The 27,815-nt window shown below is 44.7% G+C and overlaps 1 protein-coding gene and 1 long non-coding RNA gene across 10 annotated transcripts in view; one reads left to right on the top strand and one right to left on the bottom strand.

The window, feature by feature from the left end:
- The window catches only part of IRF2 (interferon regulatory factor 2), an 82,527-nt gene extending 66,038 nt beyond the window's left edge, over positions 1 to 16,489 (bottom strand). For 2 of the 7 annotated variants that reach the window (XM_067022549.1, XM_067022545.1), the window contains exon 1: positions 16,262 to 16,443. Coding sequence is in view for 1 of the 7 variants with exons in the window: in XM_067022548.1 (XP_066878649.1) it covers positions 12,847 to 12,849 (3 nt within the window). In the remaining 6 variants the exon portion in view is untranslated. Of the gene's footprint in view, positions 1 to 12,846; positions 12,893 to 14,258; positions 14,568 to 14,673; positions 15,027 to 15,867; positions 15,940 to 16,261 lie in introns of those variants that run through there. The other 5 variants (XM_067022546.1, XM_059049362.2, XM_067022547.1 and 2 more) reach the window with 5 other exon arrangements.
- Positions 16,490 to 16,661: 172 nt separating this feature from the next.
- Positions 16,662 to 27,633, top strand: LOC131747497 (uncharacterized). 3 transcript variants are annotated; one of them, XR_010838465.1, is made up of 8 exons: positions 16,662 to 16,750; positions 19,664 to 19,798; positions 23,147 to 23,209; positions 23,504 to 23,609; positions 26,029 to 26,174; positions 26,456 to 26,621; positions 26,881 to 27,041; positions 27,157 to 27,633. It is a non-coding gene; the product is annotated as an uncharacterized lncRNA (long non-coding RNA). The 3 variants fall into 3 exon arrangements; XR_010838466.1 differs by having other exon boundaries at positions 16,726 to 16,906; XR_010838467.1 differs by lacking the exon at positions 16,662 to 16,750 and adding an exon at positions 16,928 to 17,314.
- Positions 27,634 to 27,815: the final 182 nt, after the last annotated feature.

Below are 27,815 nucleotides of genomic sequence, written 5' to 3' on the forward strand. Positions count from 1 at the left end.
CTTAAGTATTGTAAACCTATTCATAATAACTTCCCTCTCTTTATAAGCTAAATCAAAACAAACAAAAGAGGGTACAAGAAATATTTCTGTACCTGTGTATCACTTCCTCTTACAAACGTATGAAAGCATCTCCAAGACAGGTCTGGTTATTATCAAAAGCACAGTCTGGTCCTTCCTGCAATGCCCATGTGTCTATGAATGAAATGCATGCGTCATTCTTATACCTTCTCATAGCCCGTCTTAAGTGTGGCAGGCTCACAGCTCTGCCACATCCAACTGCTAGGAGTCATTACGTATCATCTTCTAAAATGTAAGGGAGGTAGATGTTCCAAATTCTCAATAACCCTGCCTCCCAAAAGCTTGCTCTATGCTCAGAATAAAGCCTTTCCTTGCTAGAAGACACAGGAACACATGCACTGAAGGAACTTTTCGTGGCCACCAGGAACGGTCCCTGACACTCCCTTGACCTGTCTGTTCCCATCAGACCAGAGAACTCTCCATCCTCCAAGAGTGTAAGGAATCTCCAACCCTTCAAGGTTTCGCTCTTACTGCTCTTTCGACCAAAGATGCCCTGAGCCACCAGTTGAGCCTGCCCTCCTCCTACCACAGGTGGGAGTTCATGGTGAAGCTCATCCCTGGTCAAAGATAGAGCTCCTTCCTCTTCCCTCCCGTAGCCTTTTGCTGCTGTGCTTCTATTAAGCACATATTTCATTCTTTTTGTTCCTACAGATGGTTATTTCCCTGCCTGTCTCTCTAAGTAAATGATAAGCTCTGTGAGAACATGAAATTGTCAAGTTTGCATCTCCACGCACCAGGCGTCAGACCAGCAGTCCAGAAACATCTGTTTGAAGGAATTAACTCTTCTGAGAGTTGTATTTAAAATACTTGTTTGCAGAAAGGAGTCTTCAACTTAACTTCATCATCACATTTCTTTTCATATTACTTGAGGCTAATTTTACAGACTTTTTAAAAGCCTTGGGGGACGTCCCTTCCCTGGTGGCACAGTGGTTAGGAATCCGCCTGTCAATGCAGAGGACACGGGTTCGATCCCTGGTCCAGGAAGATCCCACATGCCACAGAACAACTAAGCCCCTGCGCCACAACTACTGAAGCCCAAGCGCCTAGAGCCCGTGCTCCACAACAAGAGAAGCCAGCACAATGAGAAGCGCACGCACCGCAACAAAGAGTAGCCCCGGCTCTCTGCAACTAGAGAAAGCCCGTGTGCAGCAACGAAGACCCAACGCAGCCAAAAATAAATAACTTTATTTTAAAAAATAAAATAAAAGCTTTGGCCCCAAGCCTGAAGGGAATACAAATTTTTGCAGTTATCTATCTGCTTCCCAATTATTTACAACTGACTCCTAGTTATAATCTGTATGTTAGCTTGTCAGGCTACCTTATGCAATAAAGACCAACTTCTCAAAAGAATTGAGTGAAGTGAAAAATTTGAGCAGAGCATGAAAGTAAAGCAACAATTAATTTGCTCCTGTAAAGTTGATATTTCACTGCATTTTTCACCTACTATAGCTCTTATAAGGACAAATAAATGGCTTCTCATTCTGTTGATTATTCACAATAAATACACAAATGCTTTTATTCATTTTTCCTAAGAGATCTGTTATTACAGCAATATTTTTTTCATCCACTCAAGTAGTAGTATTGAACCATTACTGAATGTATTATGTTTAAATTCTCATGCCCCCAAATGTTATCCAGAGGCTGCTTTTACCCACTTTTATCCCGAAATACCACAATACTAGGGCTTTTTGATGAGCCCCAAGTATTGAAGGTACCGTATGAGAGGCTGCTACGATTAATTCGCTACCATATTCAAGCACTGCTATGTTTTCCCTCTCACCAGAAATTTTAGGATTCAAAATACAACAGAAAAAAATTAACTCTTTACTACAGAGTTCAACAAAATGTACCAAGTACTTAATCCAGCCACATGACCCTGAGCAGGTTGCTTGATTTTGCCAGCTGTAAAAATGAAGGAACAGACTATAATCTCTAGGAAAACTTCCAATTCTAGTACTCTATGAGAAGGTTAAGTACTTTTAGCTGATTCCCCATTTTCCACTCCACTCTGATGTACTTAATTCAGTATCATTTAATTCCTCAATAGGTGCTTTATCAGCTCTATAACATCTCAAAATTTGAAAAATGGTTTTGTGCCACATGCTACACATACTCTAATGATGGAGAATACGTTTTCAGACCATACTTGTATGTCACTTTGGAACCCACAAAAAGAATGACTCAATCCTACAACTCAACAACAACAAAAAAACAAATAGCCAATTCAAAAATGGGCATAGAGAGGGTGGGAGGGAGACGCAAGAGGGAGGGGATATGGTGATGTATGTATACGTATAGCGGATTCACTTTGTTATAAAGCAACAACTAACATAACAATGTAGAGCAATTATACTCCAATGAAGATGTTTTTAAAAATGCGCAAAGAACTAGAATAAACATTTCTCCAAAGAGATATACAAATGGCCGAGAAGCACGTGGAAAGATGCTCAACATCACGAGCCATTAGGGAAATGCAAATCAAAACCACAATGAGGGCTTCCCTGGTGGCGCAGTGGTTGAGAATCCGCTTGCCGATGCAGGAGACACGGGTTCGTGCCCTGGTCCGGGAGGATCCCACGTGCCGCGGAGCGAGTGGGCCCGTGAGCCATGGCCGCTGAGCCTGCGCGTCCGGAGCCTGTGCTCCGCAACGGGAGAGGCCACAACAGTGAGAGGCCCGCATATCACAAAAAAAACAAAAACAACAACAACAAAAAAACCACAATGAGAGCCCACCACACACCAATTAGGATGGCTATTACAAAAATTAAAAAAAAAAAAAATTAAAGAAAAGAATTTTTGGCAAGGATATGGAGAAATTGAAACCTTTGTGCATTATTGATGGGAATGTAAAATGGTGCAGCCGCTGTGGAAAATGGTTTCTCAGAAGGTTAAACCTAGGATTGCCGTATGATCCACTGGATTGAAAGAACTGAAAGCACGGGGTCAAAACAGATACTTTTACAGCAGTGTCCAAACCAGCAAGGTTCACAATAGCCAATGGTAATGACAAACCAAGTGTCCATCAACAGATGAATGGAGAAGCAAAATGTAGGAATATTAATCAGTCTTTAAAAGGAAGGACATTCTGACACATGCTCCAACATGGATGAACCTGGAAAACATTCTGCTAAGTGAAATAAGCCAGACACGAAAGGACAAATATTGTCTGATGCCACTTAGATGAAGCACCTAGAGGAGTCAAGTTCATAGAGACAGAGAGAGAATGGTGCTTGACCAGGCAGAGGTAAGTGGGGGTCTTGTTTAATGGGTACAGAGTTTCTGTTTGAGATGATGAAAAAAAGTTCTAGAGAAGGACAGGTGGTGACAGCTGCAAACACTGTAAATGAATTTTTTGCCACTGGACTTTATACTTAAAGATGATTATAAAAGCAAATTTTCTGTTAGGTAACTTTTACCATAATAATTTAAAAAAGAATGACCAACACGCATTTATGAATTCACTACTTGCTGTCACTGTTTCTTTGAGTCCTACCGTGGACAAGTCCTTCTTTACTTCCAGGTAACTTGAAGGAAACTTACTGACCCCTCCCCTCCAGACACACAGAGAGAGAGAGAGAGAGAGAGGGAGAGAGAGGACAGATTTTCAAAATTAAATAAGGGCCAATTTCCCCTTCATGGGGATGCCATCTCAAGCCTCGTGAGGGAAAAGCCTCTCTTGGATGGTATGTGAAGAGAGAGGTTCTCCCAGCACAAACCTCCAGGAAGGGCTTCGGGGCCGTCTGTTATCAGCAGCACAGCCAGCTACATCTCCCCTCAAGGAAAGGGAAGTAGAAAGCGGAGATAACTATCGAGACTCAGCCACTTCGTGACAAAAGACACCAGACAACAGCCAGCCAGCTGAATTCGACATGCCAAACTGAGAGGGGGGGGCAAACGGTAGAGAAACAGCCAGAACAACAAACCAAGATGCTGTTTTATGCCTATTATATGACTTACGAAGACTCCGTCCTTTAGGAAATAAAATGTACACAGTTGGCCCCCAAACTTGCCACGTTAGCACTGTCACCTCCCCTACAATCTGAGACAACCCGTGTGGCCCATCGATGGGTGGAAGCAGACCTCTAAAAGGGATGCTCAGACACCCCAAATCACTGCTGGAACTGAGGTCTCAGCCGCCGGGACCAAGGCGCCTCACCGCAGGGAGCACAGGTCATCTACCGAGCTCACTCAATTCCAGGCTGAGGACTTCACTACCCTTCTCAGACCCACTCCCTCCACGTGGAGATGAGTGCACACCTGTTAAGTAAGCGACAACTGGATGAACGATCAGACTTGTCCACTGCCTCCTTTCAGGGCCCCGACTGCAGCCCAAATTGCACCCTGACTTTGAAAGAAAAAAAAAAAAAAAAAAAAGCAAAAAGCGAAAAACACACACACACAAAAGTCTTGATGCATTCAAAGCACCTGTAAGAGAGGCAAATAAATAAACCCTCTCCTATAATATTTTAAACTCACCCGGACTTCCTGAATCACCAGCAGAGCCACACCCAAAAGTGGAAATAGCAGTTCATCTGCATTCTCTCCTGGGGCCTTTGGACTTTGCTTTTGTAAAGGGACAGAAGAAAGGGGACCATCTGGGTCGGTGCTCGGAGCCACCTAGAGCACCCCACGTGCCCAGGGCATCCTCTGGGGGCGCCAGCTTCTTGCTTCACTTCTCTGTCCCTCATCCCTGAGGACCTTAACTTTCCAGGTCAGCTCAACAGTGCACATGAGTTAAGTCTTCCCATACAAACAAAATACCAACATCCCCACAAAGAGTCAATAAAGATTTACCTTCAGGATTACGATTTTCAAGGGAGATTACACTTGCCTGTTCTTCTGTCAGTTGCAAATCCCCAAACCTACTAGAATTCACTTAAAACCAATCTACAGTGTTTTCATTGGAAGAAAGCAATCACGAAAGCTCTGACCTGCTGAGCAGCTGGGAATTTCTTTGCTGAAGGTTTGGTTTAGTCTTTATTTTTCTAGCTGCTGGCCCTGCTAACATGATTCAGTGAAGGTCGTATTTAATCTCACAGAGAAAAGCTACCTAAGCAGTTCTTAGGTAGGCTTCAGTAAAAATAAATTGCCTGGGCTCTGTGGATAAATCTGTTGCTTCTACCCAACAATTCCAGTCAAAGAGAACAAATGAAGGCAACTGTTAAGATACCAGTGCTTGATTTCAAAAGAACGTCCCTGCCACATAAGTTACGGGCTGAGTGTTTGTTAATAACGAAGTTATTGTTAATAACTCACCCACCAAGAAAGTAGCAGTTCCCAAATGTATACCTCCGGTTTATCAGCAAATACAGCTTATTTACATGTACAGGAAGGTATTACTATCAGCACTGGGAAATAAATGTCCGAATAGACTGATAAGACTTTTGTTAAGCCCTCGGTAAAAAGGAGGAAAACCGAACAATTTTTTCACCTTCTGGATGTTGACTGCCTAATACAAAGTGACAAATCCTATTGCAAAGTGACAAATCCCGATGTTTATGCGCTCAACACATATACCATTAGGTTTCTAACACAAAGGAGATGTAGGCCATAGGTCCCAAGCTGGAATTCAGCCTTTGAAGCTAACCTTTGCTTTAGGGCTGAAAATCAAATCAACAAATATTTATCTAGTGCTTACTGTGTATCAAGCACTAATGGAGAATGCAAGGAAATTCGACACAATCACGGCTCTCAGATAACCTGCCCATTGAGGTGTTGCAAACGGGAAAATCCAAGGAATCGACCTTTTTCACAACAGTTCAAAGAGTGGAAAAGATTCAAGATGTTCGTGACTAATCGCCAAAGTAATGGCACACACAGTGTGTTGCTTCTGAAGAGATTCAGAGCATCTTATTATTTTAAGCTGATGAGATCGGGTAAGGTTTGTGGGGGGAGGAGGCACAGTGAGATGCAGTTATAACCAAACCACCTAGCTCTGCTTTCCTCTGTTTTTTTTTTTGGTTTAGCCTTGTATTACAATGTTTCCCTGTATTTCTCTTCACACCTTGCTTCATTTCCTAACCCTGCACCATCCAATATGGTAGCCACCAGCCACGTGACTACTGCACTTGAAATGTGACCAGACTGAATTAAGATGTGTTGAAGGTGTAAAAGATACATTGGATTTTGCAGATTCAGTACGAAAAAAAGAACGTAAATTATCTCATTAATACTTTTACATCTGTTTTATGTTGAAATGATAATGCTTTGGACACACTGGGCTAAATAAAATAGTATTAAAATTAACTTCACCTACTTCTTTTTACTTTTCTAACGTGGCCACCAGAAAATTAAAAATTATACCTGCGGCTCACATTCTGTTTGTATTGGACAGTACTGTCCTAATCAATACTCATTTTTCTCGGCTGCACTCTGGTATTCCGCCTCTGAACTCCTTCCGTTTACGCCCAATGCTAGTTTCATAACAAATGCCCAAAACGTCTCCCGTATCTATAAAGGGATCAAAACTATTCCAAATTTTTTTTCAGACACAAATTCAGGATTTGGAAGCTTCTTCAGTTATGGAAACTCAGAAGTCACACTCTGATTGAGTCACACGAAGTCATTCTCCCGTGGGGACTTGTAAAGGTTGCTGTGTGGTGAAAATAAAACTCCCCTGGATTCCTCCGTGCTCCTGTAAAACAGGTGAGCCACCTGAGACACAGGAATGAACACAACATAAAGATAGTGAACAAAAGATAGTGAAGGTTTGCATTCACTTCCCCTAGAAACATTTTACTCTTCACCTACCATGAGAATTGGATCTGTAGCCATTTGTCTAAATTAATTGCTCTGATCCAGAAGGATAATCAAACTTCTCTTATCTCCTCAAGAGGGCCAAATGGTTACAGCCTTGACTGGGTCCCTGGGTTAAGTCTGCAGGGTCCCAGAAAGACCTGCGTCTCTAAGCATGTACATTTCAAAAGGGATGGAGCCCAGACCTTAGCCCAGACCTTCCAAAAGGTAAGCATGAAAACCCTGGATCCTTTCCATGCTGGCTCAAAGGAGCAAAGGCGCTTGCTTGCTCGGGCGCTCTCACACTCACTCTCTCTCCCTCCCCACCCCGCCGTGCCCCCTCCTTTGGCAGAGGAGGGGGATGGTTGCTCTGACCAAACCACACCCACATTCCATCAGCTTTCATGGCATCACTTATCACTTCAGGGACTAGGTATGGGAGACCAACACGGCAGGCAACATCTCTCTGGCCGTGGACCTGATTGTAAAGCTGAATAAAGAACTCTTTCCTCCAACCCCCATGTCTGGGGCTTCTGCAGTCTTCACGTACATAGAAGACGTATCTGTGAAGTGGGGTAACATCTCAGACCCTCCACATTTCTTGGGAAAACAGTGTGTCCCAACCTCACCCTGGAGCCATCAATCTCAGTGTCTTCAAGTAATAATAGATGAATGGGGAGGAGGGCGTCTCTCAGCACTGGCTGGGAAAGCCCTGATTCTAGAGCCTGGCTCTGCGCATCAAGGCACAAGGGGCCTGGGAAGGGCCAAGTTCATGCGCAACATCCTCCCGAGCAACATCCAACTTGCTTGTCCTCCGCCTACGTTTACCAGACGTGAGGTCAGAGTGCACACTGCGGAGCCGCCTTGAGAATATTTTTCTGGTTATAAAAGTAACTGTGGGGGCTTCCCTGGTGGCGCAGTGGTTGAGAGTCCGCCTGCCAATTCAAGGGACGTGGGTTTGTGCCCCGGTCCGGGAGGATCCCGCGTGCCGCTGAGCGGCTGGGCCTGTGAGCCGTGGCCTCTGGGCCTGCGCGTCCGGAGCCTGTGCTCCGCGATGGGAGAGGCTACAACAGTTAGAGGCCCGCGTGCCGCAAAAAAAAAAAAAAAAAAAAAAAGTAACTGTGCTGTTGTATTAAATTTGGAAAATACAAGTGTTTCAAGGGGGAAAAAAAGAGCCAAACATCCATAATCACACCATCGAAATGCTTCCTCCCAGTTTTTTCTTAAAAAACACGTTTTAAAAATAAAATTAGGGGGCTTCCCTGGTGGTGCAGTGGTTGAGAGTCCGCCTGCCGATGCAGGGGACGCGGGTTCGTGCCCCGGTCCGGGAGGATCCCACGTGCCGTGGAGCGGCTGGGCCCGTGAGCCGTGGCCGCTGAGCCTGCGCGTCCGGAGCCTGTGCTCCGCAACGGGAGAGGCCACAGCAGTGAGAGGCCCGCATACCGCAAAAAAAAAAAAAACAAAAAAAACAAAAAACATGTTCCACAAACATCTCGCCAGCATTAAATACAAAACATGAATTTCATCGGCTATACTCAGCGTGTGGATATTGTGCCATAACTCCTTTAAATGCCCTCCTACTGTTGGGTGTTTGGGGTGTTTCTGAGTTTTCACTATTACAGAAGCTACCAGTTAACATCCTTGTACATAAATCTTCACTCCACCTCTCGCTACCTCACATATGTAGGTTCCTCGAAGTGGAATTACGGGAGGAGAGAGTTCAACATTGTTAAGACATTAAGTGTACACAGCCAAACTGAATTCCAGACAGTTTATTTCAAAGTACAACGCACCGACTACACGATGAAGTGCTTAGGTTCAAAACCAGTGGCCTGCAGTACCAGCGATGCCATCCATGGTTCAGTCTTAACCTGTGTCTTAACCTGTGTCTCCTTTAGGGGTACACAGTATCGGCCGATTCTGTTCTCCTGACTCCCTATGTACCTCCTGCAGCCTGGTAAAAATAAAACAGCAGCGAGGAAGAGCAGCGTGGGGAAGGAGGACAGCCTAAGAGCTATGACAGTATTACTGACCCATTTCATCAACATGCATCTTCCTCGAGGGGACCACGGTTGCCTCCAAAGGCAATTTAGACTGAGCCTGAGGCCTCAGGTCAGGGCACCAATTCCTCCATCCTCTCCGGCTCCAACGCTGCCTCTAATGTGGCTTCAACCATGCCCAAGTGGTGACCACTCACAGCTTCCTGTTTGCTTGTCTAAAGTTGGCCGATGCCTAGCAATTTGCCCCGCCCCAGATAAAAAGGCCAAACTTCAAAGTCAGAAATGGAGGGCCCTCTGGCATTTCAACTTGTCCTGCAGTCACTATCAGTTAACTACCAATCTGTCCCCTCTACCTTAAGATGCCTTCGATGACATTTGTGGCAGACACAGGGTCTACCTGCCCGACTCCCTCCTGTCTCCCACTCAAGAATTCAGGAGGCATTATTCTACTCTCCACCTTAGTCTCTTTTTTCATCACCTCATTCTCCCAACTGTCACCTTCCAACACCCTCCACACCCACTAACATCCTAACCACGTGTCAGGACACTCTGGTCCACCCGGTAACTTTTCTCATCATCTTCAATAATTGTAGGGTGAGGAGAACAGGAAAAGCTCTCTTCAAAAACAACATGTTAGATATTACTTGAAACAAAGCTATTTGTATGCACTTTCTTCTCACTCAAAATGTCAACCTCATGAGATGGGAGAATCAGTTGGATTCTAAGCTTACGGGGCCAGGACAGTGTCTTCTATCTAGAAGGTATTTCTTTGGTTCCTACAAAAACCTGACATCCATAAGCTCAAAAAGAACAAATTAAATAGGAAGCTCATCTTTCCTTTGATCACATTAGGTGTGTGAGTATCAAATGCTCTTACACAGATAGCAACAGATTGCTAAGGACGCTGGAAAAGAAATTATTTATGAAAATGACAGAGCAAGTAGTTAACTCTCAAAAATGTTTAATCAAATGGGAGGAAGACCTAAATAGACATTTCTCCAAAGAAGACATACAGATTGCCAACAAACATATGAAAAGATGCTCAACATCACTAATCATCAGAGAAATGCAAATCAAAACTACAATGAGGTATCACCTCTCACCAGTCAGAATGGCCATCATCAGAAAATCTACAAACAATAAATGCTGGAGAGGGTGTGGAGAAAAGGGAACCCTCCTGCACTGTTGGTGGGAATGTAAATTGATACAGCCACTATGGAGGTTCCTTATAAAAGTAAAAATAGAATTGCCATATGACCCAGCAATCCCACTACTGGGCATATACCCTGAGAAAACCATAATTCAAAAAGACCCATGCACCACAATGTTCATTGCAGCTCTATTTACTATAGCCAGGACATGGAAGCAACCTAAGTGTCCATCGACAGATGAATGGATAAAGGAGATGTGGCACATATATACAATGGAATATTACTCAGCCATAAGGAGAAACGAAACTGAGTTATTTGTAGTTAGGTGGATGGACCTAGAGTCTGTCATACAGAGTGAAGTAAGTCAGAAAGAGAAAAACCAATACCATATGGTAACACATATATATGCAATCTAAAAAACCAGTACCGATTAACTTAGTGGCAGGACAGGAATAAAGACGCAGACGTAGAGAATGGACTTGAGGACACAGGGGAGGAAGGGTAAGCTGGGACGAAGTGAGAGAGTGGCATGGACATATATATACACTACTAAATGTAAAACAGCTAGCTAGTGGGAAGCAGCCGCATAGCACAGAGAGATCAGCTCAGTGCTTTGTGACCACCTGGAGGGGTGGGAGACCACCTGGAGTGGTGGGATAGGGAGGGTGGGAGGGAGGGAGACACAAGAGGGAAGAGATACGGGAACATATGTATATGTATAGCTGATTCATTTTGTTGTACAGCAGAAACTAACACAACATTTTAAAGCAATTATACTCCAATATGAAGACGTGAAAAAAAAAAAACTGGATAGGCTTTTATCACACAAAACCCTAAAGTAACATATTGTGTTGAACTAAATTGGTCTTGCCCTTGATATAAAAATGCTTAGAATCCATCACCAGAAAGAAGAGCACAGCCTTCGGTTTCTCATAAACATGGGGCTACAAGGCATGCACACAGGGCATGGGACATACGGAGACATTTTTCGCTTGTCTCTTGCTCTTTCTTGCTTATCGAAGCTGAATACTAAATTGATAAAGGGGGCTATAAGCCAAAACAGAAACAAACAAAAAACAAACCCATGACTGTGTGGCCTTCCTAGAGACAGACATACTCGTGAAACAAAGTCCTTCTTGCTTGTTCAGAATGGAAACGTCAAAGTATCACAACTGTACCGCGAATTCCATTTTTGTATGACGAGCAAGGTCAACATGGGCAGAGCCAACAGGGAGGGACCAGAGATTCCCTACTCAAAGCACTGCCTAAAAGGTGGGTAACAAGGTCCATCTGCTTGCTTTCCGGCATAGCCTGGTCTCAATGAAACAATGAAAAGGTCTGGCCCTGGGAAGAGATCCTTGACTCAGTGGTTCTCTGCCTTTGCTCTGGCCCTCATACCTGAGTGGTAGGGATCCAGGATACACTGGTGAACGTGAGAGGCTTACTGTGGGGTGGGAGGAGGGGGTCTAAGGTCGGCAGAGACAAAGAGAAGAGGGGGCTGCAGACAGTCTCAAGTCTGAAGGTTCTGTGTGGTTTCTAAAAGCCCCCTCTCCTCTCCATGATTCTGATACACACATAAGTCCCACCCCTCGAAGATGACAGAACCATGCGGCCCCATTTTACAGATGTGAAAACTAAGGTCCAGAAAGGAAAAGCGATTGGAGAGTTAATGAAAGAGGTGAGTCAACTCTGGTCCGGGAAGGTGGGTAACTAGTTTTTGGACCTCAGAAGGCCCAATAGGTCTAACAACTTATCTAAGAAATGGCTGCCTACAACGTCGAGTTTCTCTACTTTGGGCTGGAATTAGATCAACTAGATTTGCTGATGCTAGTTCTCTCAAGTCAACCAGGAGTTGTGACTGCAAGTCTAACATGTTTCTGAGTAATAAAAATGGGCATATGAAGTCTTCCTAACTACACACAATCTGTTTCAGGGACCATTTGTCAAAAGATGGAGCTGGGGAGAGGGGAAATCATTTTAAAAGGCTCTCTCAAGGCAAAACGCTGGTGACTGTGGGTCCTCTGGTCAGAGCCCAGCCTCAGGTGCCTGTGGACGTGACTTCCTGCCTGTGTATTTCTCTTGGTATTTTATATAATAAAATACTGACTTCAGGTTTAAATCTGGACCCTATAGATAACTTACCATTCTTTGCTGAAAAAAATCAACATTTAATCAAATCTCGTCACTCCCGAGCCCACCAGCACCCCTCCACCGTGAGGGCCACTGCTTGACCCTGCCTTGGGCAGACATTACAACCAAATACTGATGAGACTCAGGCCAAAAGTAGGGCACGAATGGGGCCAACAGGGACAGAAAGCCCTAACTTCCTATCCCTGTGTGAGAAGGAACACTGTGTCCCATACAGACCAAAAGAAGAACTGACTTCATTGTGAACTATGACTATTTCACAGCAATTTATGTTATTTTTATATACCACTTTATGTATTTTATATCTATTGTAAATATATTCTTTCTATTATATTTATTTTCACACATGCTGTCACATATCATTTTCACGTATATAGTGTTAGGTACATAGTAAGCATTCAATAAATGCAAGTTCACTGAGTCCCTTTAAAAATGTTACAGCAAAAACTAAAATCAGTTAAGGGCATACAATTAATAACGGATAATAAATTGAAGAGTCTTCAGCAATGATGAAGAAAATTCAGACCACAGCAAAGTGTGCTTGGGAAGGTTTTTCCTTGATATGAAGAGGGAAAACACATTGGTCCGATCATTTTTATTTCCATATCATTTGGTCTCCATGGACACCATTTAACTTCTCTTCTGATAGAAAATAAACTCACTGACACTATCATATGTCACTGTTAAATACTTTAATGCTTTACATAAAAGTTATGCTGTGTTTAATTTCTTACCATTATTTTCTTTCAGAACAAGTAAAATCTCTTCTTGCAGAAAATTCTATAAGAGAAAGTCAGTGCTTAATCCACAGTCATGATTCCCTGGCTTTTCAAGTTAAGAATAATCTGATAAAATTCAGAAAGTGAATGCCTTACACATTTGTAGATTGCTATAACTTACGCAACCTTCTTTCATAACAGTATCTCATTTGTTCCCCAAAGCAACCCTATCAGATATACAGTTAAGTATTATTATCACCTTCCACAGTACTCACCCCTAAAGGTAATTACTGTCTTTATTTTTTAGCTGGGCATTGTCAGCTCACCAACTAGAATGCAATCTCCCCACTGGGTAAAGAAACTGTCTTCCTGTTCCCAGCTGAACCCACAGAACGTAGCACTGTGTCTGGGGCATAGTGAATGTTCTAGGAATAGTTATTAAATGAATAAACTCCCTTATCTGCTTTAAGCCTTTTTTGGTATAAAGAACATAATAGAACCATGTCCCAGATACCCCATTTAGAGTTCAGTGGTCTGTTCTCTATCAAAAGGAAACTGTGTAAAAATGCTCTAAAAACAAGGAAGCTTATATGCCATAATACTAAGAATAAAAGTACAGTGTCCTTGGAAATATGAGAAAATCGATGCATGTCAAACATCCAAAGTTTCAAATTTTCCACTACTAGGTTTAAACATGTTTAACTAGTTTTGGTATACTGAATATTTGCCTAATAAAGCGGGAAAGTAGAGGAAGAGAAAAGTTCGGTCGTGGTTCACTGAGCTGTCAGGACTTTTGTTTGCCATAATTGGCTTCCAATTTAACCACAAACGCTTACTCTTGATTATGATGACATTTTTACAGGTAAGTCTGAAATATGCAGTTATCTCTAACTTTTGAAGGTCAAAAGAAAAAAAAAACCGACTCATTAAGAATAAAGTATGTAAATGTTTAATACTAAGAATCAGTTACGAATCATAACAGACAAGAACCCGGATCTAAGAGGCCAAAATCTAACTTCTTACACAACAGGCTAAGTTATAAATTATAATCATTCACTAATTACAGTGAAATTCTGGACTCTGCCCCATCATTCAATAGATTTTTCAAGGTTACCCCTTAAAATTACCACGTTGTTAAGTCCTAAATATTCCATCTGCTGAACTTTCCTTAGAAAACACAAGTTTTTCCAGGATTTCACCCTTTCCCTCTCCAAGGAAGGAATGATAGGGGGGCGGGTGAGAAAACTGGAAAATCCTGAATCTGTGTGCATGAAGTTAAACAGGGGTCCCCCTCCAGGTCGTGGCAAGGAGCGTGCATCTCCCTAACATCAAGACCATCCACCTTTCCCATTCAGTCTGTCACCAGGCCCCTGTCTGCACCTGCCCCTAAGCACCAAAAAGCGCAGGCTGCTAAATCCCAATGTTACCTGCAGTCGGTCTGAAACTAATAAATGAACGCAGGCTTGACAGCAACCTTGGTGATTCCTGAAAATCCACAACAGGAAATATAACTATCCTCCACCCTCCATCGCCATTCATCAAAAGCAGACCGAGTCACAGCAACTGGGAGGCCGGTGGCAGACGACAAATGCCAGCACCCTTCCTCAAGTAGGACGCTTCTGCGTTTTCTTAACCAAGGACAGGGCGCGCTACCCGTTGCCCGCACTGCAGGGAGGAGGCTGAAGAGGCAGGGAGCAGGTAAAATGTCCCCAAGTTCCGAACACTGTACTCTGGGGGCAAAAACGACTGAAAGCCACGCCGCTCGCATGCGGCAACCTCGACTGCTAGTGCCAGGGGTCACACTCACAGCGATGACCAGCGGTCCTGCCTACACCGACTGACCTCAGCGCCTCGCCTGGTGCCCGGAAGGCTGTTTCTGCGCCCGGCTCGGGCTGCCAGCCTCCTTTCCGCTTCTCCCCCTCGAAAGGGGTAAGGGGGTGAGGGCGGCCCACACAGCCACACCTGGGGTCCAAACAGAGATGCCGGCGCGTCCCAGGAGGGGGGATGAGCTGCATCCTGAAACCCTCTGAACTTGGAAAGGCTGCCCGAGCCCTCTCGGGGCCGGCTTCCAGGCCGTAGCACCCCGAGCGGGCGGGCGCCACGATCGGCCACGGCTGGCGTCGCTCGGTGGGCGAGCCCGGCCCGCGAGGCGGAAAGGAAGTGGCTGCAGCGGCTTTGCACCAACCACGTTCGGCCGGCGGGCGAATGCCACTCGGCGCCCCGAGCGGGGTCGGAGGGCGCGGGGCGGGCACTCCCGTCCCCACGCCGCCGCCGCCGGCGCCCCGGGACCCCCAGGGGACGCCGGCCCCGGGCCTGCCAGCAGGGCGCCGCTCGGTCCCCGGAGGCTCCCCGCCCCCACCTCGCCCGCTCCGTAGCCAAGGCGGGTCAGGCCCAGCGCGCGAGTACGGCCCGGGGGCGCCCGCGGGGACCCGCAGGCGCCCGGCGCTAGGCCGCGGCCGGGCCGCTGACCCCTGGGCGCGGCGCCCTCCCGGGACGCGCCGCCCGAGCCCCCCGCGCGCCGGGACAAGTGCAGTGACAAAGCCCCAGGGCCAGGCCGGGCGCTGGCCGGCGGGAAGGAGGACGCGGCGTCCCTCCCGGGAGGTGGCGGCAGCGGCCCAGCCCCCAGGAAGCCGGGCGCGCCGGCCAGGCCCCGCGCGCAGCCCCGCTCCGAGCCCGCCCGCCGGCCCCGGCCGCTGGCATCCGACGCCCGCGACTCTTCCCCGAGCCCGGCGGGCGGGCGAGCCCCGGGACCGCCGCCGGGCGCCCCATCAAGTTTCCTTTGGCCGCGGCGGGAGGCGCCTCTCCCGGCCCGGGCGCGGGGCGCAGGCTGAAGGTGGACTGCGGGTTCCTGCCTATTTACGCCAGAGGCTGCCTGGAGAGAGGCACCGCCGCCGGGCAAGGAGAAGGACCCGCTCCCCTCCTTCGGACCTGGTGGCGACGGCCTCCGTAAACATACACACGCACACACATGCACGCGAGAATTTTGTTTTAAAAGGAGGCCCGACTCCAGAGGACCTGCACCCCCCCACACACCACCTGGGGCGCAGAATCACACAGAGCAGGTCTGTGTCCATGGAGCCACCTCTCCGCATCTGCAAATCCAAAAGTGAAATTAAACCTCCACCAACCTCCTCCTCCACCTCCTCCTCCTCCTCCTCCTCCTCCTCCTCCTCCTCGCAGCCTCAGCAACCCCAGTAGCTGCAGCAACAGCAGCAGAACCTGCTTCCCCTAAAATCAGATGATCCATAACAGCGCCGACCGTTCTTCCAAAATCACTATTAATATTTATGAACCTGAGCATTTTCCGTCTGCAAAACATCGTGTCAAACCATCAGGACGCGCGCACACACATATCCCCTCCAGTCCTCATAAACATGCCCTCGAGAAAAACACACACGCACAGTCACAACTATTATTTGAAAAATGTTACCTCTCAGTGTGCTTTTTCACGCTATCAATACAATTCCGCAAGGCTTAAGTGTTGCTAGGATGTGTGAAATGGAAATGAAAGCCCGTCAGATGAATAATCGCAGGAACAAAACTAAAAGTTACTCCCCGGCTTGCCTGAGAACAGTCCAGATCGAAAGCAAAACAAGGAGAGGAAACTGCGAAGCGCTGAGGCTGGAAATCCCCCCACCCCCCGCCCTCCTGGTGCCTCGCTCCCTCCCTCCCTCCCTCCGTCCCTCGCTCGCTCCCCCCTCCGCCCTCCCCCCTCCGCCCTTCCTCCCCAGTGTTTGTTTCAAGCTTGTGCAACTGGGAGGTGGAGGCGGAGGGAGGGCGCGAGCTGCCGGGCCTGGAGGTGCGGAAGTTCGCCGCCGCTGTTCATTGGCAGGCAGCGCCGCTGTCATCATTTCTCAGAAAAGTCAATTTCATTTTCACTTACCCACGTCGCGGCAGCGGAAGCAACAAGCGGCTGCGCGTGAGTCTGCTGCTCGCACACCCGGGCGCTCACACTCGAGTGGGGGTCCGGGGGGTGGGGTGCTGGGCGCAAGGTTGGGTTCCGGCCGTAAGCTGGCGGCGGTAGGAGGGGACAGCAGGTACCTACCTGACTCTGCATCCTAAGGGTCACCTGAAGGTAGGGAAGGAGGGAGGAGGAGGGCGTGTCGGGGAGGCAAAGCTCTTGCCATGCAGTTTGATGGGGCAGGTGTCAGCGGTGTTTAGAGCCTGTTTTCTGAGTGAATAAAAATTCACTTTGTAACACTGCCCACTTCCAAGGAACACAAGGAGCAATTAACCGACAAGAGAGCATTACTTAGATGCCAGTGCGATAACTGGGCCAAGTGACGCGCAACCTTAACTTTATTTGAACGCTTATCAGTAGCTGAGTGTGTAACCATTTGAAGGGCAGCTGTCATTAGGGACACAGCCTGGAGCTCCGTCTGGGGGCGAAAAGGAAGCCCTTCCCCTAGTAAGTCACCAGCAGCGTCCTCCCAGACCGAGTGTGCAACAGAAGTTCCCTCCCTGCAGGATGAGATGGGCAAAGGTGAGAGCTAATTTTCCTGAAAGATGTCTTAATGTGGCTGGTCCAGGAGAGGGGTTTTATACTGTAGTACATGCAGCTAGGTTCAAATTTGGCCTCTTTAACTTACTAGCCGGGCATCCCCAGTCAAGTTGCTTAACCTAACGCCTCAGTATTCAGTGCCTTGAAATGGGGATGAGTGAGAGAGAATGCAAGAATACAGGGGCAGCACCTGTCACCTTCAAGGTGTGTTAGCTCAAACTAATACAGTTCACTTGGGACCTGCCGTTTTGGGGGTCCCTTGCTTTAAAGTATAGATTCTCACCTGGTTATACCTGTTTCTTCCCCCACATGCAGTTTCATTGGCCTTCTCCCAAACTTCTCTCCCCGACACAGAAAGTCCCTTCCCGAGAGGCCAGAGCTACATATATGTAAACACTTTTCTAAAAACATAGCTCCAACACCCTCTTTGTCACAGAATTGTGGAGTTCTATGGACTGGAAAAAGCATCTCAATGCTTTTGGTGAGGAGACAGCTGAGGGTTTAGGCTTCTGTTTTGTGGCTGTGGTCTCAGAAATAGATTTCCCATGCACCATTATTTCTCATTCCCTCATAGAATACTATTTGACCCAGCCAGTCACTTTCTTATTTCATAAAGCAATGACTATCATAGGTGATTAGAGTAACTGTATACAAACTCTGTAGGACCCTTGTCACTCTTGACCACCCATGGGCCCAAGTTAAAAACCTAGTAGTCCTTAATGTTTTCCTTCCCCCCAACACACATCCGATCAGTAGTATCCTACTGAGCTGATCCCAGATCTTTCTGGGCCCGGCCCCTCCTCCATCCCCTTTGCATCGCCTTTATTCAGCTATGGCAGTGGCCTCCGAACTGGGCTTCTTAACTCAGGCTCATACAGGTTGACAGCCAAGTTAAGCGGAAAATCAACTTCAGGTGAAGCACAATTCCAATCCAAACTCCACCCCTCAACAATCTCTCCACAGCCTTCAGAATAAAGTCCATATTATTTGACAAGACATAAAAAGCCCGTTATAATCTGGCACCAAACTTCTTTTCCAGCCCCATCTCCTGCTACTGTGCCCCACAAGCTCTCCACCCCTCCCTGTCAACCCAGCATCCATTCCTTTTGGTAAAACAACAGAGCCATCCTCTTCGTTGTTTTTAATCCTTAGCATGGTGTCCAGCACAGAGGCACTCAACTACCTGGGAATTAAGAGTTACTTGCCCTGGGTTCTCAAAAAATATTTTAGACTTTATCAGAGTGTTTTTAATATAAATGTAATCGATATTTATTGTGCAGAATGCAGGAAGTACAGAAAAGTTGAAAAGAAAAAATATGACACCTGCAATCTTACCAGTAAGGAATAGACCTGGTGATATGTTTATGTATTTCCTTCTAGTAATTTTTTTTTTTTGGCTCCACCACACAGCATGCAGGGCTCTTAGTTCCCTGACCAGGAATCGAACCTGTGCCCCCTGCAGTGGAAGCATGGAGTCTTAGCCACTGGACCGCCAGGGAAGTCCCTCTAGTAATTTTTCTAAAGGGCCATTTGCAGTCCTCATCTGCTCAGCGTCTCTGTGTCATTTAATAATTCCCATCTTACTGCCCGATGCCTATGTGACATCCTTCTCCTGTTTTATTTCTCGGTTGGCTCCTCTTCTGCTGCCAGCCTCCTAAATTATGGTGTTCCTAGATATTCTGCCCTCACCCCTCCTATTTTCTCATTCTACATGCTTTCTCTTTGAGTGCTGTCACCCACATCCAAAGCTTCAGATATCACTATTTGGTGATAGCTCCATAATCTATAATTTCTAAGCTCTGGATGCATTTATTCTAGATGTTCCTTGGGTACAACAAATTACTTATGTCCAAAACTAAACTCATAACATCTTTCCCTACCACCTTGTATTTGTCACTTCATTGACCAGCCAGGAAACTGGGAGGCATCACCAACTCCCACCTTTCCTGAGCCCCTGGAGCTCCCTGGGCATGGGTATCGTTTCCAATTTCCAGGCCCCTAAACTCACAAAACATAGACTGAATTTCATTCTGTTCTTATGCGCTTGAAGACATGTAAATATGACCCCCAAAATCCACTGTGTATTGATATACATCATCAAGAAATATTTTAGCCCTTTGATGAGATGCATACAGTCATAAATCTCTGTGGGAAACGGATCAATATAGCAAAATATAACCTTTTTGAAAGTTTCTGGAAAAAATAGCCTTTGCCATACCAAAGAAATCTGACCAAACACCTGGTCTAAAGCAACAGATGTTGTTTGAGCAGTGTAGTATATTGAAACTACAGTGAGCCCCTGAGTGAGGCATGTTTATGTTTCACCTGCAGAATGGAACATCCTAGGACCGTTTAACTGGATGCATCAGGACTCATTTCTTTTCAAGGGAGTCGAGAAAGGACAGTGATTACTTGGCCATGCAGCAACTGACCTCTCCATGATTGAAACTTAAAGATACATTCAAGGTTAGCCCCTCTCGAATGGGTTTTTAATTTATTTTTCTAATAAATGAGAATAGTTTGATAAAATAATCATTCAAGCAATAATCCTTTGAGTCAAGTAATAATAATTTATTGAATCATTTATTGAGTCAAGTAATAATCATTTATTGAATGTCCAAGAACTTTTCTCATGAACAAAACAAATGAAAATCTCTGCCTTCCAAGAAGTTTTCTTACAGTCTAGTAAATTGGAATGTTAATTTCCATTGTATCATCCTAGTAATGGCTCGGACATCACCTCCATCCATAATCGCAGTCTTTATAACTGTACGTTAAAGTTATGAATGTAGAATATGATGGCATGCTCACTAAAGGGTTAAGGATTTATAGCTGTGATTAAATCAGTGCCCTCCTCATCAGTCTGTCAGTTGATGCCCTAATTTTCCCCACAGTATCTCTGGTACCACTTCGGTCCTGGCCACCAAGGCTCTCTTCCATGCTGCTATAATTTAGCAGAGGTTATAAAATCACGGAAAATGAGTGTTCCACACTTGCCAGAGCAGTTGGCCAATACAAAGCAAAGAATATCATTGTGAAGTCCACACTGAATAAATATGCAGCCACATTAGATTGCAGTTGAAACAGTAGAACTGCAAAGATGGTGAAAAAGCCATCAATCAAAGTTCAGGGACCATAGGCATCAGTTGGAGAAATTCTTATCTATTACCTCATGTAACAATTTCTTCCATTTTGCTAGAAACTCTAAAATGAGGTGCATTTTGTTGGAATTATTCTCTGAAAATAATGAATTTAAATTGAGTAATATATTGCCCAATCCTTGGTAATAAATATTAATTTTGTCCTGTTCTTCTGATGAAGTAAGGGAAGAAATACTCTTTTAAAGTGCCAGGATGTTTGTGTGTGTGTGTGTATGTGTGTGTATGGGGGGCAGAGAGGGAGAGAGAGATGAGTGAATTTTTCTTGTCCAAAAGGAAGGCTTTCAACTTTGAAAACTTCAAAAAATTTTTTTTGCTATAATTTCTCTGTCTCATCCCAATTGGCTTTGAAATACTCATTACTTCTCTAAGGTAATAAACTATAAAGTAGTGCTTTTAAAGTCAGAAGGAAAAAGTGCCTATAGCCTTGCCTTGAGGTTCTTTAGAAAAAATTACTATAATAGTTTCAAGTATTAAAAATATTTTAGGGACTTTGCTGGTGGTGCAGTGGTTAAGAATCTGCCTGCCAACGCAGGGGACACAGGTTCGAGCCCTGGTCCAGGAAGATTCCACATGCCACAGAGCAACTAAGCCCATGCGCCACAACTACTGAGCCTGCACTCTAGAGCCCACAAGCCACAACTACTGAGCCCGCATGCCACAACTACTGAAGCCCGTGTGCCTAGAGCCGGTGCTCCACAACAAGAGACGCCACTGCAATGAGAAGCCCGCGAACTGCAATGAAGAATAGCTCCTGCTCACCGCAACTAGAGAAAGCCCGTGCACAGCAAGAAAGACCCAACGCAGCCAAAAATAAATAAATAAAATTTTTAAAAAATTTTAAAAATAAATTTCCAGTTTGTAACATAAATTCAGCAAACCACATAATTGACTGAATCCGAATATTTGAAGAATTTTTGTTACAGCTTCCACCATTTCCCTATAAGCTCCTCATTCACAGCATGTGAACCTTGATGATGTTCGGTCTGTTCTCTTTGTCCCCAGACTTCTGAGCATTTTGAATAACACACCTTATCCTATTGGAAAATGTTTGGAAATTTGCCAATCAGAAAGACAGGAGAGTCAGAAAACAAAGGATTGACAGTATTTTTAATACTCCTACTTCCTCAGAAAGTTTCACCTCCACTACATCCAAAAGGTGCACGACAAGTCACACATACACCTCTCAGCGCTGCCCCCTTCTCCTGAGATGCAACTCCAAGACATTGCCTAGCCGTGCTCCTGACAAGCCGGTAAGAACAAGGCAAGACCAACCCCTGCTCTCCTGGAGCTTACATTCAAGTGGGGGTGATGTCAACAGACAGACAAACAAACCAAGAAAATAGTTACAGGTTTGTATCCGTGTTCCGAGGGAAACAGACATGACTTTGGATAGAAGATACTGGGGGATCTAGGTGGTCAAGGAAGGTTTCTCAAGGGAAAAATGACATTTAAGCCAAAACCTGGAGGAGAGGAGACTGTATTCGTTTCCTGGGGCTGCCATAACACAGTACCACAAGCCAGGTGGCGGGAGTAACAGAAACGCGTTGCCTCACGGTGCTGGAAGCTGGAAGTCCAAGATCAAGGTGTCCACAGGGTTGGCTCCTTCGGGGAGTTAGGGGGGGAAGGATCTGTTCCTTGCCTCCTGGCTTCTGGTCGCTGACCAGCAATCCTGGGCATTCTTTGGCTTGTAGCAGCACCACTCCATCTCTGCCTTCATCTTCACGTGGTGTTCTCCCTGGATGTGTGTCTGTATCCAAACTTCCCCGTTTTATAGGGACACTAGTCTTATTGGATTAGGGGCCCACCATACACCAATATGATCTCATCTTAATTCATTACATCTGCAAAGACAATCTGAGGTATTGGGGGATTAGGATTTCAATATATGAATTTTGAGGGGGCCACACTTCAACACGTAACTGGTATCAATTGTGTGATGAAGCCCCGAGCCAGGGGAAAGACTGAAGACAAAGGCCCTGAAAAGCAAAAGGGTCTGGCATGTTCTGGAAACCAAAGGAAGGTGAATGTGACTTAAGAGTTCTGAATGAGCATAAGAAGGACACAGGCAGGTGGGCAGAGGCCAGATCAAGAACTTTGGACTTTATTCTAAGAGCAACGGGAAGATTTTGAAGGGTTCTGTGTGGTTTTAAAAGGTCACGCTATACATTTCCCAACTGTCTCCTCAACATCAATGAAATGCAAGGATTTCTTAATTTGTGGGTTTCTCAGAAGAATTTGTAAGGGTTCTTGCACTGACCTCTCAGTTCATGACGTGATGAATATGTTGAGGAAATATCCCCAATGCATTGGGGATATTTTGAAACAGTTTAATCTTCTTTTTCATTTCTTTTTGGTATTCCTAAGGTCTTTCTTTAACTTTCCTTCTGATTTTCATCTCCACAAATAAATGAAGTAAATTTTTACTTCATTCTTTTTACCCTATCCCCATAGAAACTTCCCTTAAAAAAAAAAAGACGATATATTCAACTGTGGATTCCAGGCACATGCTACTTTCCTCAGACTGTTTTGAGTGAATGATGATAATTTTCAGAGCTTGTGTCACCACAAAATCAACATTCATTCCAAAATTTAATGGTTTCAAATGTATTTCTTTTTTTGATTTCTAAAAATTTTCAAATTTCTTTTCCATCAGAAACCTCTTGTGTGTAATAAACAGTTTCCAGAAAACTGAATTTTTGTTGGCAGAACAATCGGCGTAAGTAAAACTTCACGATTTGCCTTGGATGTTTTGTAATTTGAAAGCAAATGTTGGTTTAAACAGCCCACCACGTATTTTCTCAATGTCCAGCTGTGGATGCTGGGTTTTTAGCACCACTACTTTCCGGACAACCAAAAAAAAATATCACTTTCTTTCCTGTTTTACATATTGAGGTTCTGCGTAAAATTTCATTTGGGGAAAAGGTTCTGTCGCTTTAAAAAAAAAAATGGAAAAAAGATCAAAGCCACTAATACTACTGGCAGTTACTTTTGCTTCATTTTCCTATAACAGGAGATAAGAAAGAAAACACAGCAAACCATAAGTGAAGAACCTTAAGAGTGAAGGAGAGAAAGAAACATGCAGCTCCAGGAACAGACGCCCCAGGGAGTGTTGATGGGTGAGTTCACGCTGGGTGGCTGGGCGGAGCCAGCCTCGGAGGAGGGGCCAACATTGTAGGTTCACCCTCACTTGAGTTGCTCAGATTGTCTCCATATTTCCTTGTTTTTATTTCCTACCTTGATGAGAACGTTTCATCTTCTCAGGGATGCAGAACCAGCAGATTCATGACGACTCGTTTCACAATGTATGTGGTTGATGTCATGTTTCTATGACACTTTTGACCAAGCCTTTTCCCTCATTGAGAAATTAGAGGAACACTACCCTAGCCCTGTCATCTTCCACAATGCTTACAAATACTTTACCACATATACACTCTTACTGGTATTTTTGCTTATGATGAACTTAAGTAAGATAGTAGGAAATTTATGCTCCATTGACGGTAAAAGGAAAACAAAGTTTTATATGTACAGTAAGGTCACCCTAAAGATGTTCATATAAGTAAGGTGAAAAGGAACTACAATAAAACATTAATAGTGGTTGTCTTTAAAGGATGGAACTATGGGTGATTTTTTCCTTTTGAAAAAACATTTTTAAGAATAGATTTTCCTGGGCTTCCCTGGTGGCGCAGTGGTTGAGAGTCCGCCTGCCGATGCAGGGGACACGGGTTCGTGCCCCGGTCCGGGAGGATCCCACATGCCGCGGAGCGGCTGGGCCCATGAGCCATGGCCGCTGAGCCTGCGCGTCCGGAGCCTGTGCTCCGCAACGGGAGAGGCCACAACAGTGAGGCCCGCATACCACAAAAAAAAAAAAAAAAAAAAAAGAATAGATTTTCCTTTTATTAATGTAAACATTTTAATATATTTTTATAGGTGATTTCAGAAAATTATTTCTTGATATGCTTATGATTTTTATGTAAAGGACTTGTAAGGTTTATTTATTTATTTTGGGGGGGGGCTGCGTTGGGTCTTCGTTGCTGCGCGCTGGCTTTTCGCTAGTTGCAGCGAATGGGGGCTACTCTTCGTTGCAGTGCCCGGGCTTCTCATCGCGGTGGCTTCTCTTGTTGCGGAGCACGGCCTCTAGGCGTGCGGGCTTCAGTAGTTGTGGCTCGCAGGTTCTAGAGCGCAGGCTCAGTAGTTGTGGCGCACGGGCTTAGTTGCTCGTGGCACGTGGGATCTTCCCGGACCAGGGCTTGAACCTGTGTTCCCTGCATTGGCAGGCGGATTCTTAACCACTGCACCACCAGGGAAGCCCGACTTGTAAGTTTTAGCCAGTTTTATCCATGGGACGTCAAAAAACAAAGCAGTGGTTAATACATCTTATATTTTACACTACATTCTTATAAGAATTTTTAAATCTCTGTGTAGAAGATAGTTTTTTTCCTACAAATGCTAATATAGTTTCTCCCAGTCTTTAATTTTATCAAAATATTCATTTTTAATGACTCTCCAAACAGGACTCTCCAAAGGAACATATAAAAACAAACTAATGTGTGTCCAGATCAATGGCTATTAATAAGTGATACATTCCATAATCATTATTAATATTTAAATAAGCTTTTGCTTTGATTCACATCATGTTTTAAGTATGCCGTTTGAAAAAGTTTGACTTAGGAGAAATCTATAACAACTAAAGAATCTCTTCTACTTGTAAAGTTTCATTTCATTTGTATGCAAGAATATTGCTATATTCTTAGCAATCAAATTCTTAGATCTCAAACATGAATGAAGACTCTAAGAAAAATATCAAAATTTTATGTTAAATTTTTTCTTTTTTTGCCTTTCTTCTTTCTGGCACTTTCACATTTAGTCATCATATTTCCTATATTGCTTGTTCAATTTCCACATATAACAGGATTAGCAGAAGGGAGAGAAAACAACTCATTTGAAGGCAGTAAAGGGTAGGATGTCTCTCTCTTTCTGTCTCTGTCTCTGTCTCTGTCTCTCTCTCACACACACACACACACACACACACACACACACACACAGAGTAGAGGAGGATTCTCTGCATGCAGAAACTCAATTCAGAACATTTTTCCCACAGAAATAATAAGAAACCATGATGGTAAAAGTATATAGTTTTGGGGCTTCCCTGGTGGCGCAGTGGTTGAGAGTCCGCCTGCCGATGCAGGGGACACGGGTTCGTGCCCCGGTCCGGGAAGATCCCACGTGCCGTGGAGCGGCTGGGCCCGTGAGCCATGGCCGCTGAGCCTGCGCGTCCGGAGCCTGTGCTCCGCAACGAGAGAGGCCACAACAGTGAGAGGCCCGCGTACCGCAAAAAAAAAAAAAAAAAAAAAAAAAGTATATAGTTTTCCTTCATTATGGGTTAAAATAAGAGTTTGTGGGCTGGCCCGGGAATACACCATTTTATAACATTGTACACGTGGGAAACTTGCATTCTGAAATCTAGACAGCTGTTTTCAAAAGACACTATGAGGGCTCAGTGCGTTGTGTGGACCTGCGGCTGCCCACCCCCCACAGGACCGTGCTCAGCAGTTTGGAGGCGACGAGGAAGAAAGAGGCCTGCTTCCTGATCTTGAGGCATTTGCAGTCCACGTTGGGAGACAGGGCTCACAGTGCAAAGATGATTATTTCAAGATAGAAATGGCATGTGGCCCCACTCCCAGGTAACATTTTAATACATTCATTTATCTGTTCATTCAGCATCTGTTTCTTGACTTTATAGTAATTATCTCTCTATTTTTATAGTCTAAATGATATTTTCTAATATAAATAATACATGATTATAGAAGAATATCAGAGCAATACAGACTTCTCTGTAGTGAGAAAATCAGAAAGAATTTGAATGCTGATGACTGAATGAGTGAATAAATGGGTTGATCCATTCTGTGGGATGTTATGCCCCAATAAAAAAGAACAAATTAAGAAGATCTGTTGTTCTGGACAGGGGACCAGGATGTATTATAAAGAATGAAGATCCAGATGCAAAGAAAGGTTCATATTTTGATCTCCTTTTTGCAAAGACAACAGTGGACACCCCCCCAAAAAAGTTTGAATTTAAAAGAATAAAGGTGTAGATATGAAGCTGTTAATATTGGTCACCTTAAGGACAGGTAAGCTACTAATTTTTTTCTTTATTTATTTTGGTACTGAGGATGAAGATGATAATTTTAAAACAAAATGAAAATTTGGAAATACAGAGCAGATTAAAGAGAAAGATTAAAATCACTTTGATTTCTGATTTCTGTTTTGCTTGGTATTATATGTGTGTGTCAGAGAGAGAGAAGGAGAGAAAGAGAGAGAGAAACTGCCCTTGATAAGTAATCATCAATCAACTTTTCTTGAGTGTCCACTATGTTTATGTCACTTCAGGGCCCTTCTGGTAAGAGTGCTTTAACCCAGAGCCACCCAATAGACCCACGATGGAGACACTTTTAAGCCGGCTGGCGTTTCACTTCCCTATAAGATTCTCCTGCTCTCCCTGTGGGAAAGGCCCATCGTGGCCCTTTCTGTGTATATGTGGTACCTGAAAGGTAAGGTGGAGTTTCCTAAAGTGTAAAATGGTGGGAATAAAGGCTGTTGCTCTCATGCCAGCTTGAGCCCTGTTCTTGTTAAGGGTTCTCTGCTTCACCCTGAATTCTCCTACAGCATCTTACAGAACCAACACGGCTTCCCCTCCAGGCAGGTTGGATGTATTCACAGGAGGGAAGCAAGCAGCTGCTGGAGTCTGGCCCGCTGACTACACTTTGAGAAAGTGCTGTGTGCGTTTCTGTTCAACATTACTTGTATGTCCATGCTATCCGTTCAGTGGCCACAGGAAAAGGAAGGACCTTAGTCCAGTTTTCTCCGTACCTATTCTGAGGATTATTCACCGAGTGATAGGTGTCCATTACATCAACATGACACCTTCATCAGTCAAGCACAAAAATAAATGATTCCACATGGTAAACAAGGAAGCATAGTAAGGATACCAAAGACCGGCTCAGGCTTCCTACAGGTAGTGGGATTTGAGCTGTACCTTAAACAATAGGTTAAAAATAAATGAGCAATTAAAACAACTATACCCCAATAAAAAAATTTTTTTTAAATAAAATGCTCACACAATAAATAAATAAATGAGCAATTAAAAATAGATTTGTGTGTGTGTGTGTACTTAATAGCCAGCTTTAAAAATCCTTCACAGAAGCTTTTAGACTTTAAAATGTCCTCTCATCCCACACAGAACACCCATCTAACAAATTCATCTGGTCCTACAGTCCAGGCCAGTTCTGTGTTTAGGCCAAAGGGATTTTGTTGAATTATACACT

The sequence above is a fragment of the Kogia breviceps genome, chromosome 20 (assembly GCF_026419965.1).
Source record: "Kogia breviceps isolate mKogBre1 chromosome 20, mKogBre1 haplotype 1, whole genome shotgun sequence".
NCBI lineage: Eukaryota > Metazoa > Chordata > Mammalia > Artiodactyla > Physeteridae > Kogia > Kogia breviceps.